This window comes from Haematobia irritans, chromosome 3 (genome assembly GCF_050003625.1).
Source record: "Haematobia irritans isolate KBUSLIRL chromosome 3, ASM5000362v1, whole genome shotgun sequence".
Classification (NCBI taxonomy): domain Eukaryota; kingdom Metazoa; phylum Arthropoda; class Insecta; order Diptera; family Muscidae; genus Haematobia; species Haematobia irritans.
This window is the reverse complement of record NC_134399.1, coordinates 144,822,389-144,845,690: the sequence shown is the minus strand read 5'-3', so window position 1 is coordinate 144,845,690 and position 23,302 is coordinate 144,822,389. Positions and strand designations below refer to the sequence as shown.

Here is a 23,302-nt window from a genome sequence, read left to right as displayed (position 1 = left end):
TTGAAAATATTTGATGCCAAACGTTCCACACAATCGTAAGAATGCATTAGAACTCATAAAAAATTTTTAAAAATTATTTATTTGTCAAAATATCACAAAATTTCTTAAACATTGAATTCGGATCACACCTAAAGAAGTGATGCCAATTCATTGCAACGACTGTTGAAATGGAGGACTTCCGTTCTATGACAAGCCCATGTTACATTCATCGCTTCTGCGTCAATTTTGCACCACTTCCGGATTCAAAAGAACATATTCATTACTTTTTTGGCGACGCTTTTTTTTGCTGGGATGTTAAATTCATCGCTTCTACGCTAATTTTGCACCATTTCCGGATCCAAAAATAACATTCTCACCACTTTTTTGGCGAAGCTTTTTTTATACCCCCCACCATAGAATGGTGACGGGGGTATAATAAGTTTGTCATTCCGTTTGTAACACATCGAAATATCGATTTCCGACTATATAAAGTATATATATTCTTGATCAGGGAGAAAATCTAAGACGATATAACAATGTCCGTCTGTCTGTTGTAATCACGCTACAGTCTTCAATAATCATGCTGAAATTTTGCACAAACTCGTCTTTTGTTTGCAGGCAGGTCAAGTTCGGTCCAGGTTTTGATATAGTCCCCATATAAACCGACCTCCCGATTTGGGGTCTTGGGCTTATAGAAATCGTAGTTTTTATCCAATTTGCCTGAAATTTGAAATCTAGAGGTATTTTATGACCATAAAGAGGTGTGCCAAAAATGCTGAGTATCGGTCCATGTTTTGGTATAACCCCCATATAGACCCATCCACGGGAGCCACCGTGGTGCACTGGTTAGCATGCCCGCCTTGCATACACAAGGTCGTGGGTTCGATTCCTGCTTCGACCGAACACCAAAAAAGTTTTTCAGCGGTGGATTATCCCACCTCAGTAATGCTGGTGACATTTCTGAGGGTTTCAAAGCTTCTCAAAGTGGTTTCACTGCAATATAGAACGCCGTTCGGACTCGGCTACAAATAGGAGGTCCCTTGTCTAAGTGAGCCTGATACATCGGGCTGTCACCTAACCTAATCCAGACCGATCTCCCGATTTTACTTCTTGGGCTTATAGAAACCGTAGTTTTTATCCAATTTGCCTGAAATTGGAAATCCAGGGGTACTTTAGGACCATAAAGAGGTGTGCCAAAATTTTTGAGTATCGGCCCATGTTTTGGGATAGCGCCCATATAGACCGATCTCCCGATTATACTTCCTGGGCTTCTAGAATCCGAAGTTTTAATTCAATTTAGCTGAAATTGGAAATCGAGAGGTACTTTAGAACCATAAAGAGGTGTGCCAAAAATGGTGAGCATCGATCCATGTTTTGGTATGGTCCCCATATAGACCGATTTCCCGATTTTACTTCTTGGGCTTCTAGAAACCGTAGTTTTTATCCAACTTGCCTGAAATTGGAAATTTAGTGGTATTTTCGGACCATAAAGAGGTGTACCAAAAATTTTGAGTATCGGTCCATGTTTTGGTATGGTCCCCATATAGACCGATTTCCCGATTTTACTTCTTGGGCTTCTAGAATCCTAAGTTTTTATCCTATTTGCCTGAAATTTGAAATCTAGAGGTATTTTCGGGCCATAAAGAGGTGTGCCGAAAACGGTGAGTATCGGTCCATATTTTAGTATAGCTCCCATAAGAACGATCTCCCGATTTAACTCATTGGGTTTCTAGAAACCGTAGTTTTTATCCGATTTGCCTGAAATTGTAAATATTCTGGTATTTTAGGCTCACATTCATTCATTTGGTAATACCTCCATATAGACCGATTTCACTTCTTGAGGGTATAGAAGGCGCACTGATCATGAAAATTTCTTAAAACTCAATGTAAAATTTCCGGATTTTACTTCTCGGGTGAAAATCTACAGATTTAAGATTTCAAATCAAGACGTTATTTTATAATTTTCTTGCACACTTAAAATAGATGTTAATGATTCCTCTAAAACTCAAACGAAAATGGTTCTTATAAATCCAGAATCTGATATAGTCTTCATATGTAAAATCTTTAAATTTATCTTCGTGAAGTGTACTGGTTGAACTGCTCTGCTTGATCTGTCCTCAAACCCCCCCGGAAATTTCAAAGAAAACCCTAATATTTGATTCATGGTGGTGGGTATTTAAGATTCGGCCCGGCCGAACTTACTGCTGTATATACTTGTTAATTAAAAAATTAATTGAGTTTTGCAATCACAATCAATTAAATTTTTAATTGAACAAGTTAAAGAATTAATTGAAATTTTCTAATGAAATCTATACAATAAAATATTTTTTAAACAAGTATTTTTTTTTTTTTTTTTTGATTGAATACATTTCAATTAAAAAATTAATTGGCACAATTTAGTGCGTGATTAAAACAGAACATTGTATTTTTTCTGTGTGCAACAAATATGTAAAATAGTTGTAAAACAAGTAAGGAAAGTCTAAAGTCGGGCGGGGCCGACTATATTATACCCTGCACCACTTTGTAGATCTAAATTTTCGATACCATATCACATCCGTCAAATGTGCTGGGGGCTATATATAAAGGTTTGTCCCCAATACATACATTTAAATATCACTCGATTTGGACAGAATTTGATAGACTTTTACAAAATCTATAGACTCAAAATTTAAGTTGACTAACGCACTAGGGTGGAACACAATTTTAGTAAAAAAATATGGGAAACATTTAAATCTGAAGCAATTTTAACGAAACTTCGCAAAGGTTTATTTATGATTTATCGCTCGATAATATGTATTAGAAGTTTAGGAAAATTAGAGTCATTTTTACAACTTTTCGACTAAGCAGTGGCGATTTAACAAGGAAAATGTTGGTGTTTTGACCATTTTTGTCAAAATCAGAAAAACATATATATGGGAGCTATATCTAAATCTGAACTAATTTCAATCAAATTTGGCACACATGACTATACTACCAATTGTACTCCTTGTGCAAAATTTCAAGCTAATCGGGATAAAACTCTGGCTTCTGGGTCCATATAAGTGCATATCGGGCGAAAGATATATATGGGAGCTATATCTAAATCTGAATCGATTTCAACCAAATTTGGCACGCATAGCTACAATGCTAAATCTACTCCCTGTGCAAAATTTCAACCAAATTGGGCCAAAACTCTGGCTTTTAGGACCATATTAATCCATATCGGGCGAAAGATATATATGGGAGCTATATCTAAATCTGAACCGATTTCGATCAAATTTTGCACACTTGACTATACTACTAATTGTACTCCTAGTGCAAAATTTCAACCAAATTCGGCAAAAAAATCTGGCTTCTGGGGCCATATAAGACCATATCGGGCGAAAGATATATATGGGAGCTATATCTAAATCTGAACCGATTTCAATCAAATTTTGCACACTTGACTATACGACTAAGTGTTATGTTTGTACAAAATTTCAAGCAAATCGGTATAAAACTCTGGCTGCTGGGTCCTTTTTAGTCCATATCGGGCGAAATATATAAATGGGAGCTATATATAAATCTGAACCGATTTCTTTCAAAATCAATAGGGTTCTATTCTGACCCAAATTGGGAACATGTGCCAAATTTGAAGGCGATTGGACTTAAATTGCGACCTAGACTTTGATCACAAAAATGTGTTCACAGACAGACGGACATGGTTATATCGACTCAGGAACCCACCCTGAGCATTATTGCCAAAGACACCATGTGTCTATCTCCTTCTGGGTGTTACAAACATATGCACTAACTTATAATACCCTGTTCCACAGTGTGGCGCAGGGTATAAAAATTTACTCTTCAAATAGTGATGATTTCTTTAAAGCTTCCTTTGGAAACTCCTGGAAAAAAGAATTTTTAAATGCTAAAATTAATTTTTTAATGATATTTCCCGTTTACATATATTCATTCAACCACAATTTTCCATTCAAAGTAAAATGTCGGTGTGTTGATTTATCTGTCAGTAATGGCAAGTCAAAGAGAATCATGTCTGATTAATTAACATTTTAATTTTGTTGCTTTATGGGGGATTAAGTGGTGGAGATATCTGCAATACAACAGAGTAGTTGGCTACCATCAATCAATGTCGCCTTTATTCAATTGCAAAATATTTAATTTTTTTTACTTTCTGTGTATGTGTGAGGTTTTTATTTCTATTCACTCAATTGAGTAATTGCTTTGGTGATAGTTTTATATTTCTGTTTTATTGATTTTAAGCTCAATTGTGGTATTTCGTGTTTATTTAATTTTATATGGGAGCTTTCATTAACTTTAATAAAATACATTTAGTTAGTAATTAATACTGGCCAGTAGAACAATTGTAGGGATTTTTTTTTTAATAAAATGTAGAAATATGAGATTCAATTTTTACTCAAGGGAAAAACGTGATGCAATGGCAATAAAAAATCTTAGTAAAAATTAAAAACATGGTAGATTTAAATTAAATAAAAAGATTTTTGCACAAATATACTTTTGTGAATTTTAACGACCAGCATAATTTACAATTGCATATTCCTAAATGAAAAACTTGGGTATTTTATTTTTTTTTATCTTATTTTTTTATGGTATTTTATTATTTGTTGATTTTCCTTTATTTTTTTCTTAATTTAGTTGATTTAAAATGGTTTAACTAACATTTTTTGAGAACATTAAACATTTTAAGTTCTTGGCAGTTTTAATGCTTGTTTAAGGATTACATTTGGTATGTATTATTATTTTATAGCTAGCATTATTAGCATATGTTAGCAATAATGTCTTCAAATGAAATCTAAATCATGTGATATTGGTTGGTCAGATTGGTATTTTTTAATATACGAGGGCGGTTCGGAAACTTCTTAGCCTATCAATGAAAGAGAATAGTTAGTTTTTCAAACATATTTTTATTTTTCAATATAATCTCCTGAAACTTCAATACACTTAGTCCAACGCTTTTCTAGCAATTCTATCCCTTGATTAAATAAATAGTTTTCCTCAAGGTCTTCAAAATAGTGGTTTACAACTATAATTTCATCTTCATTTGAGGTAAAACTCAAGGAATTTTTTTAGATTTGGGAACAAGTAAAAGTCACTGGGAGCTAAATCAGGAGAATAAGGTGGGTGGTCAAGCAACTCGTACTTTAATTCGTTGATTTTAGCCATTGTTAAAACACTCTTGTGCGCTGTTGCGTTGTCTTGATGAAAAATTATTTTTTTGTGTTGTAAGCCAGGACGTTTTTCTCGAATTTGATCCAAAAGGTTGCAATATGGTTGTATATGGAAAAGCTTCACTCAAGGAAATTTTGTTAATACACACACAAAAAAAAAATTCACGAAAAATTTTCCAATTAAAATTTTAATTGAGTTTTATAAAATATTCAATTAAAAATGTAATTGATTCAAAAAATTTTTTAATTGAAACAAAAATCAATCACACACAAAAAAATGTTTTTCTGATTCAATCACGAAATTAATTGATCCAATTAATTTTTTAATTGAAATGTCTTCAATCACAGAAATGATAGTATCAATTAAAAAATTAATTGAAGGTCAATTAAAAAATTAATTGATCCAATTAAAAAATTTGTTGATTCAATTAAATTTTTAATTGAATATTTTTTAAAACTCAATTAAAATTTAAATTGGAAAATTTTTCATGAAATTTTTTTCTGTGCACAAAAATAATAGTATCAATTAATTATTTAATTGATACTATCATTTCTGTGATTGAAGACATTTCAATTAAAAAATTAATGGGATCAATTAATTTCGTGATTGAATCAGAAAAAAATTGTTTGTGTGCACCAAAAACAAAAAAATATATATTCCTCCGCAACGAAATCTTAGACAAACGAGATTCCTTTACGTTACAAAGTATTTTCCTTAATAAACCCATATTCACAGAAAAAAAATATGTTCATTTAAAAAGTTAATTGAAATTGAAGACGTAAATGATACAATTTTACTTTTTAGTTCACACAAAAAAAGTGAACCCACCGTGTACGAAAATGTAGGTTTATTTTAGAAAAGTTTAACTAAAATAGTTTTCTAATTGCAACATGTTATAAATAAGTTAATACTTTTTGTCAAATTGAAGAGAATTTTTTTTTTAAATAATTAATTTTTTTCTGTTGTTTAAGAAAATTTCACATTTTGAAAGAAAAATTTGGATTTAAAAATTGTTAAAATGTCTTTAGCGCTATACGAAATTCATGACAGGTACAATTTTATTAAAATTTACTCATTTGAGAGACTTATGAAATCAATTTAAGCAAACTTCTGCCATTTTAGGAAAATATGAACTATTTTATTTTTTAGTAAAATTGTGCACTATATTTGTATACAACTTTTTTTCTTATTTTTAGTACACGTCATTAAATTTAGCAAAAAATTACTCAAATAAGGAACATTTACTCATATTGTGCAAAATTTAACTAAAATCAAATAATCTTCATGAACTAAAAAAAGTTCAGTTGGCAATAGAGCGCCTTTTTTCTGGGTGTTAAATTATAAAATAAAGTCTATAAAGAAAATGATTTGTAATTTTTAATTATTATTTTTATTTAATTAATATTTTAATCTAATTAAAATATTAATTGGAAATTTCGTTAGGAAATAATGAGTTTCATACTATTCACTGGTTCTTAAAATTTTGACTTAAATCTAAAGAAAAATCTATAATTACCCAGTAAAAAAATTTGGAAGTTCTTCCAAAGGCACAATTTTAAAAGCACTTCCAGAAGATGCACACCCAATGATGTTCTTTATTTTAACTACCCAGGAAGTTCTTTTAATTCAATTTTTTATAACATGGTTTTTTCATACTTGTAATGGATAATTTTAACTTTTTTTGTTTCAAATACGTTAAAAACAGAGTAAGAATTCAAAAAATTGTACAAATCATTTAAATTTTGTCGACAAAAATGCTAAATCCAATCTTAAAAAATTGTGAATTTTTGAAAATATTTGAGGTCAAACATTTCCGACAAGCGTTAGAATCCATTAAAAATTATACAAAATTATAAAAATTATTTATTTGCCAAAATATCACAGAATTTTTTAATTTACATCCAAAACATTGAATCCGGATCACACCTAAAGAAGTGATGCACATTCAGTGTAACGGCTGTTGAAATGGAGGACTTCCGTCCTATGACAAGTCCATGTTAAATTCATCGCTTCTGCGTCAATTTTGCACCACTTCCGGATCCAAAAAGAACATTTTCATTACTTTTTTGGCGACGCTTTTTATGCTGGGTTTAGATTCAAATCATATGAAAGGCGTTCTTTTATCGGATTTTCTTGCGCGCTTAGACGAAAAGTTTAAGATTCCTATAAAACTCTAACAAAAATTGTTCTTATAAATCCCAAATCTTATGAAGTCTCCATATGTAGCAAATTTTAATTTAACTTCGGGAAGCGCGATAGTTGAACAATTTCGTGATTTAATCAGAAAACAATATTTTCCTATGTTTCTGATAATCGATGCAAAGATTGTATCCAAATCATTGTATTATTAAAATATTTTATTATTGGTTTGATTTCAACTGAAACTTATAAGTTGAGTAAACTACAAGAGTAGCTTAACCAATAGAGGAAAAATATGTTTGTCAAATTGATTCGGGCAAATCACTTTAAACTGCAAGACGGTTAGATGGAACATCGTTTTGGAATTGCCACATTTCTCATCAGCATCCTCTACACGCAAAAAAATAATTCTTTCCTCCCAAACGAAATTTTAGACAAACAAAGTTCGTTTCTCATTTGCTTTTCGCTGTAAGGAAGTGTATTTGGAAGAAAAGTATATACTTTTTGTGATAAACGTTTATTCTTTTCCAGGATGTAAAAACAATTTCATAAAGACTAGCTCAAAAAAAACATTATTTTCTTGCTAATTGCATTGTCCCTCACATCTTTCTCACATCCACGAAGATTTTTAGTTCTTAACACCTTTTCCTGTAATACCAACAATGCAGAAGGAATGATACGATTTTATAAATTTTTAATTTTTTTTTTTACCTTTCGCCTGGACGGAGAATCGAACCGCGGACCATGCACTTTGTAAGCCAACACACTAACCACTGAGCTATGTACCTGTTATGGTCATCAATAGATAATTACCCATATAAGTTATATTTATATAGCATAGCTTGCGGCGCCCACGAACCGAATAAACAAAGTTTATTTAACAGAAACAAACATTTAGTTTGGCACCGTGGAGCAGTGGTAGCTACGTCCGACTCTCATGCCAAGGGTCGTGGGTTCGATCCCTGCTTCGACCAAAGTTTTTTTTTTTTACATACATTCTACATATGTTCGGAAGATTCCGAAAAAAATGGTCAACATTACATTGTACTATATTAAATTTTGAACTGTAAAATGTGTTTTATTAAAGACCAAAAGTCAGAAAAGAAGAGTGTTTGAAATAAACGAATTGGACTCTGTTGTTGTTTCAAAAATAACTTTTTTTATTGAAAAAATAAAAACTTTGTAACAAACGAATTTTTTTGGTGATAAAAGTTTAAAATTTTCGAAGCAATTCAAAAAACTCTAACAAAAGAAAAACGTTTTCGGTACACGTTTTCCAAACGTTTTTTTTTTTCTTTGCGTGTACGTACAGCGGAAATATCAACCAATTATCAGATAAAATTCGGATATCAGATAAAGCCATTGTGAATTCTACTCGAACCTCTAAAACACAAGGTTTTCGATAGTCAACTTAGCCTTCAACAATGTATACAAATCATCGATTTCAATGCAATTGGATGGGTTCAGACATGAGCGTAAGTGTACCAGTCAATAGCATTCCCAGCAAAACCTTGGTAAGTAGTTGGGATGAAAAAGTCATCTCCAAAAGCTCTTGTTCTATTACCGTCAGCAATACCTTCCGCTTGGAAATAATGCCATACTGTCAACGAATGATGTGGTTGAAACTTAATAAAAGGTTTGAATTGTATATTTTCGATATTTCTACCACGAAGCTGTTATAAAGCAAATTTTCGCATGCTCCCGGAAAGCTGCTTTAGAGCAAAATCATTTAAAGCAATGTTCAAGTAAATCTGGGTAGAATTTTGAGCTCAGATATGCTATATGAATTTTGCTCTCAGTGAAAGTAAATTGGAGAAATATTTTGAGGGTTAAACCGATAGGGTTAAGGCCTTTGATGTGATAACGTCATTTAACCGACACCACAGCTTTTTGTTAGTAACAGGTTGGCTGATAAGTCCCCGGTCTGACACATAGATGGCGTCGCTAGTATTAAATTATAAAATACGATGGAAGCAAAATTTGGCTTGACAAAGAGTTTGCGGACTCTGTCCCAGGGAAATCCACAATAATTTATTGGTATGCAAAATTCAAGCGTGGTGAAATGACCACGGAGGACGGTGAACGCAGTGGACGCCCGAAAGAGGTGGTTACCGACGAAAACATCACAAAAATCCACAAAATGATTTTGAATGAATGTAAAATGAAGTTGATCGAGATAGCAGAGGCCTTAAAGATATCAAAGGAACGTGTTGGTCATATCATTCATCAATATTTGGATATGCGGAAGCTCTGTGCAAAATGGGTGCCGCGCGAGCTCACATTTGACCAAAAACAATAACGTGTTGATGATTCTGAGCGGTGTATGCAGCTGTTAACTCGTAATACACCCGAGTTTTTCCGTCGATATGTGACGATGGATGAAACATGGCTCCATCACTACACTTCTGAGTCCAATCGACAGTCGGCTGAGTGGACAGCGACCGGTGAACCGTCTCCGAGGCGTGGAAAGACTCAAAAGTCCGCTGGCAAAGTAATGGCCTCTGTTTTTTGGGATGCGCATGGAATAATTTTTATCGATTATCTTGAGAAGGGAAAAACCATCAACAGTGACTATTATATGGCGTTATTGGAGCGTTTGAAGGTCGAAATCGCGGCAAAACGGCCCCATATGAAGAAGAAGAAAGTGCTGTTCCTCCAAGACAATGCACCGTGCCACAAGTCATTGAGAACGATGGCAAAAATTCATGAATTGGGCTTCGAATTGCTTCCCCACCCACCGTATTCTCCAGATCTGGCCCCCAGTGACTTTTTTTTGTTCTCAGACCTCAAAAGGATGCTCGCAAGGAAAAAATTTGGCTGCAATGAAGAGGTGATCGCCGAAACTGAGGCCTATTTTGATTCAAAACCAAAGGAGTACTACCAAAATGGTATCAAAAAATTGGAAGGTCGTTATAATCGTTGTATCGCTCTTGAAGGGAACTATGTTGAATAATAAACACGAATTTTGACAAAAAAATGTGTTTTTCTTTGTTAGACCAGGGACTTATCAGCCAACCTGTTACATCGTGGGAGCCACAGTGGCGCAATAGTTAGCGTACCCGCCTTGCACACAAAAGGTCGTGGCTTCAATTTCAGTTTCGACCAAACACCAAAAAGCTTTCAGCGGTGGATTATTTCTGAGTGTTTCAAAGCTTCTCTAAATTATTTCACAGTAATGTGAAAGGCCGTTCGGACTCGTTCATAAAAAGGAGGTCCCTTGAGCTAAACATAGAATCGTGCAGCATTCATTAATTAATTCACCATTTGTGGTATTACAATGGACTGAAAAGTCTAAGGATATGGTCACACTATGCAAACATTTGACCAAAATTAATCTCAAACATTTCCAGTAGCATTTTCGAAATTCCTGAATACCTTTTTTGAAAAATACTTTTATCGTGATTTTACATATCCAATATGGGCTAAAATAAAAAAATGGGCTGCGACAATACCTAGCCTAATTTAACCTACACAGCACATTTATAAAAATTTTGCAATTTTTCCAATTTTGAAAGCCAACATTCCATTCAAAATATATATATGTAAATCAACATACAAAAATATTCTGACACTTTCTAAATAAAATTCATTTTGATGAAGACTATGGGTATAATATTAAGATTTGATGTAGAAGAATATCTCCAGAACTTCAATGGCAAAACTATTTTCAATTTGTAAATAATGTGAATCGCCACGATTCATTCAATTTAACCAAGCTAACATGATTTAGATTTGATTTTACAAAAGTTATTTCAGCAGTCTGAGACTATATATCCATAATTCAATTTCCACTCGGCAATTTAGAGTATGTTTTCATTATTATTTTTAAATGAAAGTTTAAGGTTAAAAAACTATACATATAAGCCAATATAAAGAATAAAAAAAACTAATCATTATTGGTATTGGTTATTTTTTGTTTGGAAAAATACATTTGGAATTTATTCTAAAGATAAACGAAATATAAAAAAAATAATCTTAAAGCAATACACATTTTTTTTGCATGAGATCAAAGGGTAAGGAAGGGTATTTTATGCAGTTGCATAATAAATATTCGATAATATATGTTTTGAGAAAGAAAAAGTGTAAATACATATACTACTACAATTTATTTTATATTTTTATATATATAAATATCACAAGAAAAATCTATTAGTTTTTTTTTGTATTCTAATTTTTGTAATTTTCAACCTTAAACTTAAATTTAATAATTTCTATTTTTCATTTGTTTACAATACACGGGGTTAGATTTGCATTTTTCAACATCCATTATTTTTTCATTTCAAATTGGTTTGGTGTTTCCCGGTAAGTACAATTTCCATTTTTATTTTTTTTTTGTTCTTCAATAGTTCATATTTCGTTCTTGTTACTAAACCAAAATCACAAATATATTCAATTGTTTATTTTTTTATAAAACTAAACCATAACTTTTCATTCAACAGACTGCTATTAAATTTATGTTTACTATTTCAACTTAATTATTTTTTTATATGTAATTTAATTAAATTATTTATAATGATAAGGAATTTTCAATTTTGCTTTTTAAATTTCTTAAAAATTTGTTTTAACTAATCTTTAATTTTTTTTTTTAATTTTTTATATTTAATAAATTTCTAAGTTCATTGTTAAACATATCTACGTTTTGTTGGTAGGTTGATGTTGATGCTTTTGTGTTTTTGTGTTGATTTTCAATGTAGATTTTACGGGGTCGAGTTTTTATTTTCTTTAACAAAAAAATTAAAGATATAGAATTTTGATTTTGAATTGTAAGCCTTAAAAATTAAAATTACATAGGGAATTTGGAAAAATTACAATATGGTAACTGTTTATATAAAATCGTTAGAATTAAAAATTTTAATTGAAAATTAAAATCTGTATGTTTTGATGGGTGCTCTGATAATAACATCATCAAACTATTTCCAATTAAAAACGTAATCAATTAAAACAACGAAGTAAGGAAAGTCTAAAGTCGGGCGGATCCGTCTATATTATACCCTAAACCACTCCTACTGAATTAGTAAAAATATTTGTGAGGTATCACTCACATATCACCAGAATATTCCCAATTAAAACGTTGATTAAAGTTGAAAACTTTTTCAATTAAAAAATTAATTGATACTATTTAAACAAACTAGAAACATTAACCCCCATTTTCATGAATCTCTGTTGGTGCTACGTTAGCTAACGAACTTTTAAACCGTCATCTTGCCTATATGTTCCATATGCCGGTTAGGAAAACTTAACTGCTGAAAATTGTTCAGTTAAAGTTAACCGGAGAGAAGATATTACTATTTTTCTTTCTGTTAACTGGGAGTTAAAGTCTAACGGAGCTACAAGAAAATGGCTGTAAGAAAATTTGAAATTTTTCACTTTTTCAATTAAAAAGTTAATTGATACAATTAACTCATTAATCAAACTCGGAAGAGTAAGACACACAGAAAAAATTTTCACGAAAATTTTTCCAATTCAAGTCTTAATTGAATTTTAAAAAATATTCAATTAAAAATTTAATTGATTTAACAAATTTTTTAATTGAAACAAAAATCAATCACAAAAATTTATTGTATCAATTAATTTCTTAATTGACTTTAAATTAATTTCTTACTTGATACTATCATTTCTGTGATTGAAGACATTTCTATGATTGAAGACATTTCAATTAAAAAGTCAATCAATTAATTTCGTGATTGAATCAGAAAAAAAATTTGTGTGCAGTTAAAAAATTATGGATATTTTTTTTCTTTCAAAATTAAACATTTTTTTGAAACTATAAATTTTTGAAACAAACTAAAAAGGATTAAAAATAGCTATAGAAAGTGATTGAAATATAGCATAGCAATTAAAAATAGTTTCGTTTTTAATTACAAAATTCATTAAATTTTGCAATCGACATCAATTAAAAAAATTAATTGAAATTTGTTAATGAAATCAATTAATTTTTAAATCGAAGATTTTTTTTTTTGATTCTCAATTAAAACTTTGTTTATTGATACTATCATTTTCGTGATTGAAGACATTTCAAATAAAAAATTAATTGGATCAATTAATTTTGTGATTGAATCTGAACAGAAATGCCTGATATTAGGAGCTACACTTGATTTTACACCAACATAGCTAGTATGTCACTAATATCGAGTCCATTATTAAAAAAAATGTCAATTTTTTTAAATTGCACAATATAACTGATTGTCTAATAAATAAAGGTTTTATAGAAAAATTTTGGAAAATCGGGCGATACATGTCGGTTCAGATTTATATATAGCCCCCATATCTAAATCTGTACCGATTCGCAGGTATAGTTAGTACTATAGAAGATTAGATTTTATCAACATTGAATACGATCGGTTAATCAATAAGGGTTGTAATGCAAAATGTAGGAAAATCGGGCGGTACGTATATATGGGAGCTATATCTAAATTTGAAGCGATTTCGATGATTATTTGCACAATTGAAGGATAAGAAATTTTGCACAATTGAAGGATAATAAATTAGATTACGCTTTGCCAAATTCGACGCCGATCGGTTAGCAAAGAAGCACAATCTATGTTTTTCCAAATTAAGTAGTGTTTGTCGTTGTATGAAAAAACGCCAAATTATCCAAATCGGTCAATAATTGTAACCGGAAACCTGCGAACAACAAATACAAGGACAGACAGACAGACGGATAGACAAGGGCTAGATCGGCGCAGAAGGTGATTCTGAGTCGATCGGTATTATATTTTATGGTCGATTTATTTTTGGCAAGCACATTTTTTGGCAAATCAAACTTATTATACCCTGGGAGCCACCGTGGTGCAATGGAACAAGAAAAAGTTTTTCAGCGGTGGATTATCCCACCTCAGTAATGCTGCTAACATTTCTGAGGGTTTCAAAGCTTCTCTAAGTGGTTTCACAGCAATGTGGAACGCCGTTCGAACTTGTCATTGAGCTTAACATGGAATCGGACTGCACTCAGTAATAAGAGAGAAGTTCACAAATGTGGTATCACAATGGACTGAATAGTCTAAGTGAGCCTGATACATCGGGCTGCCACCTAACCTAACCTACTCTGACCACTATGTGGTTTAGGGTACAATAAGACAGGAAATTCTAAATTCGGGCGGAGCCGGCTATAATATATCCAGCACCAGTTTATAGATCTACATTTTCGATACCATCTCAAATCCTTAAAATTTCAATGCTACACAGAACAAAAAATCAGGAAAATTTTTTCAATTAAAGTCTTAGTTGAGTTTTAAAAAATATCCAATTAAAAATTTAACTGATTCAACAAATTTTTTAATTGAAACAAAAATGAATCACAAAAATTAATAGTATCAATTGATTTTTTAATTGGATCAATTAAATTTTTGACTTTCAAATAATTTTTAATTGATACTATCATTTCTGTGATTGAAAACATTTCAATTAGAAAATTAATTGGATCAATTAATTTCGTGATTGAATCAGAAAAAAATTGACTCAAATTTAATTGATTCAACAATTTTTTTAATTGAAACAAAAATGAATCACAAAAATTAATAGTATCAATTAATTTTTTTATTGGATCAATTAATTTGTTGGCTTTCAGTTGAATTGATACTATCATTTCTGTGATTGAAGACATTTCAATTAAAAAATTAATTGGATCAATTAATTTCGTGATTGAATCAGAAAAAAATGTTGTGTGTATATATAAAGAATTATTTTCCCATATACATATATTTAAAGCATGAATGTATTTTCTATACAATCTTCATTAGGATTCAAACGAATAAACAAAATATTTAACTCACAAAAAATACCAAATACATTTTTTTTTTTATTTTTTAACAATGTATATATTGCAATCAAAATTATACTAATTACATAATTTCAATAAAAATTTTATTAAATCTAAATATATCAGTCAAATAGAGAATTTTCAATTTAATAAAGCTCACAATTCAATTACATATAATAGAGTTTAAATATTATAAAAAATAGTAATATTTTTTTTTAAAGAAAAAAAACTACTTAGATGTTTTGTTAAGTATTTATGAAAAATAGTTACAATTTCATAGGATATTTTCCATACAAAGTTATGACCTGTTTTCATAACTTCTTATGGAATACAACTCCAAATATTAGAGTTACCAATTAAGATGTTTCCAAGGAGAAAGATTTAGCTTTGTGGGTTATTAGAAAAATCGAGTATTATTTTCATCACAAGGCATTTCGAGTAGTTTAAGTTTAAATGGTAACAATTGATAGTTGTGGGGATTATAGAGAAGACGACAAAGCCTTAGAGAGAAAAGCTTAGAAGAAAAGCATATTCGTTGTTTAGCTTCAAAAATGCTCTTTAAAATCCGTTTATGCTTTCAGCTTTCTCGTTTGTTTTTTTAGGATAGCAACAAAAATGGACGTGATGGGCTTTTCTTGTGTAGTTGGTATTGTTATAGGTTTGCCATTCTTGGATATTATACGAAGGAGGTTGTTTTTCTTGATTGTAAGACCAATTCGCCTCAGCGAGGTAATCCTTAGGGAGAGTTATTTACTTTTATCAAAAAGGAAAAATTGAAATTGAAAAAAATATTTGCGTTTGCTCATAACTAGGAAGTAGGAAGTAGATCTTGTTGGCATTTTTGTATGTATGTATATATGTATGTGTGTGTAATATAGTAGGATTTTCTAGATATTTGTTTCTTACTATAGGTGGGTTGATGGTCGATGTGTTGCAGTTTTCATTTATTTGGCTATGACAGACAATTTGTAAATGAAATGTTTTTTCTTTTTTTTCTCATTTAAATTTAATCTTATATAGGATATACATTTAAAAAAATGTGTTTGTTATTATTTTGAGTTTGTTTTTAATTAATTTCAAAATTATCTAATGCATTACAATTTTAGATTTTTTTTATATATTTGCAGCATTATGTTGTTATCCGCAGATTATAAATGGTATCAAGAAAACAAACTTTTCGTGGTTGTCAACTTTTCTATATGAAAAATGTTTTTGAGACAACTTAGTTGAAATCTTGAAAGTAAAGATTTTCATAATTAAATGATTTATCAAGTTCCAGTTGGATACATCAAAAGAATCAAAGAAAACTAATAAAGTAAAAATTATCTTAATTTTAATACCTTTGCTTTTCAACGTTTTTTGATGTAATAATATGATTTACGAACGTCGACTTAGCATCGATTTAACATCTTTGAACATCTTTGCAAGTTAATTAGTCGACTTTTAACATTAATACAAGTTGGTTAACCAATTTAGGTTTTTTATTAAAAATAGATGTTAAGGATCATGGGTAGAACATAATTCAACGAAGATGTATTTTAAACACTGTAGAATTCGAAAAAAGATTTTTAAACAAATTGGCTGAAGGCCTTATTTGGACAATCACCGAAAGACGAATTTAAGATTTTAAAGACAGCGAAAAATTAAATAGTTTGAAATTGAAATTCGATATTTAGTTGTTAAATTTAAAAAAAATCGCTATTTCCACTTTTTGAGTCAATTTTCTTGATTTATTTATCGATTAATAAACATTGAATACCTTGGAAACCTATAAATGAAATTGGAATTATTCTGATTTCTTGTCACAGGTTTGTTCATGACTTTGAAACATAATTTTAGAATTTTTGGAAGGCGATTAGTCATAAAACTCTATTTTAATGCACATGGAAAGCCGTACCGTTTAGTCAAAGCCATGGTCTAGATTTTTGATCTTATCAACTTCTCCACTTTGAAAATTATGGAAATATCTATTTTGGGACATTTGCGATCACTTAAAAACTCATTTTTGACATATGTGATTATTGGTCTTTCAATTTGTTAAAAACATATTCAGGCCATTTATGAAAATCGTTTTAGGCCATTGGCAATGGAAATTGAATCCTTTTGCTGACAATCGCAAGAACCGACTAATTTTTAATGATTTTTTTAACCGATAAGTAGAAAATAGTCTTTAGCTATTAAATTTCGAAAGATTGGATTTACTAATAGGTACTAATATAGTGCAACTGAAAATCCAAAATTATATTTTGAAAAGCACAAAATGCCATTTAGTTGGTCGACTTAGATAATTTGAGTACGAAAGTTCAACTTCGATCTGTCGATTCCATGTACTAAAACCCGGTTAACCGAAGAACGCGGTTTTGGATTGTAGTATGACATAAACCAACTCTTCGACTTGGCGCACGAGTTTTATCGCACTTCCTATCTTCGATATTATAGAAAATGGAAAGGCAATTCTTAATGATTTTTTCTTAACCAAGAGGCAGCAAATGGACTTTCTCCGTTTTTTTTTAATTCGTAATATTTCATTTGAATTTCGTAACATTAAAGTTGATGGTAGACTTAGGGATGAATGTTAATCGAATGCGATTGAAAACCCCAAAATTATATGTTTAAGAGCACAAAAAGCCGTTTAGTTGGTCGATAAATAAATTCTGAAATTCATAGTAAACTAATACATTTCGTTTTCGATCTATCGATTTCATGTACTAAAAACCGGTTAACCGAAGAATTCGGGTTTGGATTTTTAGTATGGGATATACCAACTCTTCGTCTTGACGCACGAGGTTTTTCGCACTTTCGATTTTGAAGTAAAGTCATAAAACATTCAAATGCTCTTGGAAAACCGATTAACCGACTTCGATACGTTAAATCCAGGTTTAAGAATTTTTTCCACTGTAAATGGTGGAAATATATATTTTTGGACTTTTGCGATCACATAAAAATTGAACTTTGACGTGTGTGATTATAGTCCATTCAATTTATAGAAAATAAATGAATGAAAATCCATTTATCGAATATTGTTGGCAGTTCTTGTTAGTTGCTTCCCGAGATCACGGAAAGTGATAGACTTAATAATTTTTTTCTTAACAAAATAGACTTTTGATTTTTTAAAATTTTGGAATATAAGATTTTGAATATTTGTGAATACCGAAAAGTTGATTTTCGATATAGATACTACTATTAAACGAGTGCAATTAAAAAAAAACTGCCCAAAGCCAATATCAAAATTACATTGTGAAGAGCAAAAAAAGTCGATGTATTTGTCGGCTTAAGCAAATTCTGTGTGGGAAAACAGATAATAGAGTTTTCCGAGTAGGAAAGTTCGGTATATCGACTCCATATACTAAAAAGTGCTAGCCAGGGATTGACCGACTCTTAGAATGTTAGAAGTTTCGAAAACTTAACCTTCGATTTTTTAAAGTTGACTAATCGATTTAATCATTATTAAAATCCGATTGCAAAGTAAGGACCCATTTGATTTCTAAATATAAAGAAGTCATGCCATTGTTGAAAAGTCGATTTTGAAGATTACGAAAAAGTGGATGACAATCGAAAAATCAATTTTAAAAACCACGAAAAGTTTGATTCTTTTAATTCGAAGATCGACTTCTAGATTTGATTCACTTAGTCGAAAATCGACTTTAAAATCCCTCTTGTTGTTATCATATCGTTATTGTTTGAATTTTCAAATAATTGAAAATATTATAACTACTACATAATGTAATATATATGTATGTATGTATATGTATCTATATAGAGTAGAGACACACTTAAAATCAAACTGTTATAAATTAAAAAAAAAAAAAACAAAAAAATACATATATCTATATGTAATTTCTACAATACAAACAGCCAGCTCTCCGCCAAAGCATTTCTTCCATTCTTCGATATGAGACGATTCTAATCGTTTCTATTTGAATTCCATTTTTCGTTTTCTTTTTCAAATACACCATCAATACATTAGAGAAAAACTAATGCTGCTGCTTCTAAATATCATCACTGCTGCAATTTGTTGATTCGATTTGTGAGCCTATGCAGATGATTTGTGGTATATGAATGTTCCTCTTGTTGTTGCAGTTATTTTTTAAATCTTCTTAATAATTATAGTTGATTTTAATCTGCTGGCGCTTTACTAGTAGAAGTAGTAGTAGTTGTTGTTGTTTGTTGTTCATATTTTAGTTTATGTTGTTGTTGTTAATTTTCTTTTGTTTTTTTTTTTTGTTTTTAACTAAACTCCCAGGCCATTTCAATTCCCCTGCTCCTCCGCCGTTGCTTACCATTCGTTTCCTCTTCGTTTGCTATTCGAACTAGTGCCACAATGCCACCATTTATCACGTCTCATTAGCCATATTTGCATCTTTTCTCTGCCTTCAACCGTTTTTTTTCTTAATTGTATACAGCTTTCCACTTCGATAGCTCTCTCAATGACGACGATGAAAGTAGTCTACTGCATAGCGTTTTGTTCAATCCCAACCATTTTCTTTAATCATATGGGCCAATTCAATTATATATTTGCCTTCTTTATATTTCTGGCTTGATTCATAGGCATGCTCGTATTTCCAACCCAATGGAGTTTTACAACATTCACAGAATATATCGGCTACGGCATGTAGGCCGGTTAATAGTACACGTTCCTCTGTTTGGCCACAACCGACATTGACCACAGAATTGAAGAGGTATGCTGGTCCTTGACTACCCTGAAATGATTTTGAGATAAGCTCATCGTGTGAGGCTAGATGAGCTCGGCAATGAACACATGAATAGGTCCGATTTGTGGACGGTAAATAGGCTTGAAATGTTTTCACCATGTTGACTTATGGTTATTATTGTTGTTGATTTGTTTCCTAGAAGCGTTTAATAAAAAAAAGCTATAAGTGAAGAGAAAGAAAATGAATATATTAGTTTGAGTTATTTAAAGAATTGACGCTATGGAGATATTGATGATGTTTAGCTGCTATACCTAATGGGTGGGATAACATTTTTTTTAACCCAATTTCATGAAGATCGGGAATATATAATAGAATCTAGGATGGAATTTTTCGGTAGGCACATTTTTATGCATATTAAAATTATTATAATAAGACTACATGCTGGTTTAGAGTATAACGAAACAATTTATACGTCCTTAAGATAGCTCGGGCCGAACCTTAAATACCCGCCACTAAGAATCAAACATAATAGTTTCCTTTCAAAACTCTTCGTCCCGCTACGGGTTACTTGAAAATATCTCCCCCAAGCAGACCGTTTCAAATGGCATGCTCCCTGAAGTTTAATTTAAAGTTTCTACAAAGGGAGACTGCATCAGATTCTGGATTTTGAATTGATTTTGAAGAATTTAATCTTAATCTGAGTTGTAAATACCATGAACGAATACCCTTCATATAATTTGAAATTCAAAATATATAGATTTTTACCCGCTTTACTCGAATGAGCACAACAACTCGAGAAAAATTGCGACGTCTAGAAACTCAAGAATTCAAATCGGCAGATCGGTTCATACCGAAATATGGACAGACACATAACATATTCGGCACACTTATTTATAGACCTAAAGTACCTCTAGATTTCCAATAGCAGGTACAAAAAAAATAAAACTTACAGTGTATAGAAGCCCAAAAAGTCAAATTAGGAGATCGTTCGATATGGAGGCTACACAAATCTATTTGTGGACCAATTTCAGGCATATCGGATAAAAATTGCCATATCTAGAAGCCCAAGATGTCACATAGAGAGTATTGGAGCTGACATACATGAAAATTTTGAATTTAATGCAAATCGGAAAAATTGTGGTGTTTAGTATAAGAAGTCAAATCGGCAGATCGATTTATATGGAGGCTTTATCAAAATATGGACCGATACACACCATATTCGGTAAACCTATTTATGGTCATAAAACACTTCTACACTGAAAAAAAGCATACTCGGTTCCAAAGATTTTGTCTTTACTTTAAAAAATTTGGTATTGATTCCGAGCCAAAGAAGCGGAGAATACAAGTAAGGATACTTTTAAGACACAATTCTCTTTTAAATTTAGGTTTTGAGTACTTGCTTCTAGGAAGCAAATTTTAATTTTTCGCTTTCTCAGCTTTTTTTCTTCATATGCTATCAAAGTCCTTTAAAAACGAGTTAACGGCAACTTTATTTTCCAAATTAGGACTCAACTATGTTTGAAGTAAAAAACTTCTTTGAAATAAAGTTTTGAAAAACATGTCCCATATTTGAATGATTTTTTGCTTTATAGTCAAGATGCAAAAAGACAACAAATTTAAAGACAATTTCATTAAATTTAAAGAATTTTTCTGAATTATTAAAGTCAAGTTGACCTTAGCCTATAATTTTTTTCTTTCATGTTAAGATACCCAGTTTTAAGTCAAATCACTTAATTATAAGGACAATACGACTTTATTGAAAAGTTTATCGACTTTTGGACAAGGAAAATAACTTTATTTTTGGAGAAATGCATCTTCTATGCTAAGCAAAATTTGTATTCGTATTTTAAAGACATGAAATCTTTGACCTCTCGACAATATTTTTTTCAGTGTAGAGTTAGAATTTCAGGCGAATCCGTGTCTAGAAGCCCATGAAGTGAAATCGGGAGATCTATCGATAGGAGGCCATATCGAAATATGGGCCTATACGCCCCATATTCAGGACAAGAATTTTTGGACCTAAAATACCCCCAGATTTCTAATTTCAGGTAAATCGGATAAAACTTGTAGTGTTTAGAAGACTGCGCAGTCAAATCGGGAGACCTGTCATAACGAAAATAGGGAACTACAACAGCTGTCTCAAGTGTTGAGCGCATCCATTGGTGATCAGGAAAAGTATTACCTTATAGTTTGTGGTTACCTAGTTAGTTAGCTCTTATTCACTTTATCACCTTATGAAGTGCAGTGGCCAGCAATGAACTTATTTTCGTTTAGTTGGGATAAATAATAACGCTCACTTATTTCTTTGTGCATTCGTAACTTACATTTTATTGAGGTATTCTTAGAGTAAGAGTTGCTGAGGGCTGGATGGATGGTTCGATGGAAAAAGAGACAAGTCGAGCGAGTAGCATGAAATGACTTCAAGTTGTCATCTATCTTGCAACTATCAAGTAAATGCATACAGTATAAAAATGTGAATGCATACAGTATTGATGTGAAATCGGTAGATCGCTCCATGTGGGGGCTAGAACAATATATGGACCGATATACACCATATTCGGCAACTCTATTTGTGGGCCTAAAATACTTCGAGAGTTTGAATTTTGGCTTGAAAATCAGATATCAATAGTGGTGTCTACAGCTCAAACCCCCAATTCGGGGAGGGTTTCGTATAGCACCCATATAAACTATATGGATGCTATATGAAAACCTGGACCGAAACAAACAAAAAATGATGTAGTTCCACATTTTAGGACGATTGAGAATGTATTATTAAAGGTTGTCTGTCTGGGGCATGGTTAGGATAGGTTAGGTACAGTGGCAGCCCGTTATTTCAGGCTCACTTAGACTATTTATTCACAAGCTTTTAAAAACTGAAATGTCACCAGCATTACAGAAAGGGGATAATCTACCGCTGAAAACATTTTTTTCGTCGAAACTGGGGTTGAAGTGGTTGCTACAGTTGGTAGAATTCTAACAAAAGTGGTAAGTTAAAGTGGCAGCACGATTAAGTTTCAGTCTAACTCAGACTATTCAGTCCATTGCGATAGGTTAGGTTACGTTAAAGTAGCAGTCCGAAAAATGGTAAAATGTTTGTAAATTTCTTTAGATTGTTGGTGGATTGGTAGAATTTTTGGTGTTTTGGTAGATTTTGCAAAACATTCCTGTCCAACTAAGAAGTACTTCAATTTTTGTATATAAATGAAATATTGAGAAAAATTTCTATAGACAAAAAATTGAGAAACCTTTCTATAGAAAAAAATTTAGAAAATTTTCTATAAAATTTTTTGAGAATATTTTCTATAAAAATAAAATTTTGACAAAATTTTCTATAAAATAAAAAAAAATAAGTTCTCGCTTTTTTAGAAGTACTTCATTTTTTTTTATATAAATAAAATATTAAATAAAAATTCTCTATAGAAAAAAAAATTGAGAAAATTTTCTATAATTTTTTTTTTGAGAATATTTTCTATAAAAATAAGTTTGACAAAATTTTCTATAAAATAAAAAAATAAGTTCTCCCTTTTTTAGAAGTAGTAACTGTCCCTTCTTGTGCAAGCTAAAATCGTTAAAACATTTAAAATTCGACACATTTACAATTCAAGGG

General features: G+C 31.1%; 1 protein-coding gene across 1 annotated transcript in view; it reads right to left on the bottom strand.

Annotated features, from left to right (window-relative positions):
- Positions 1-15,361: 15,361 nt before the first annotated feature.
- The window catches only part of Ypel (Yippee-like), a 98,979-nt gene continuing 91,038 nt past the window's right edge, over positions 15,362-23,302 (bottom strand). Inside the window, exon 5 of the mRNA XM_075302242.1 lies at positions 15,362-19,914. Within this exon, the coding sequence (XP_075158357.1) occupies positions 19,510-19,854 (345 nt within the window). The 5' untranslated portion in view covers positions 19,855-19,914 and the 3' untranslated portion in view covers positions 15,362-19,509. The remainder of the gene's footprint in view (positions 19,915-23,302) is intronic.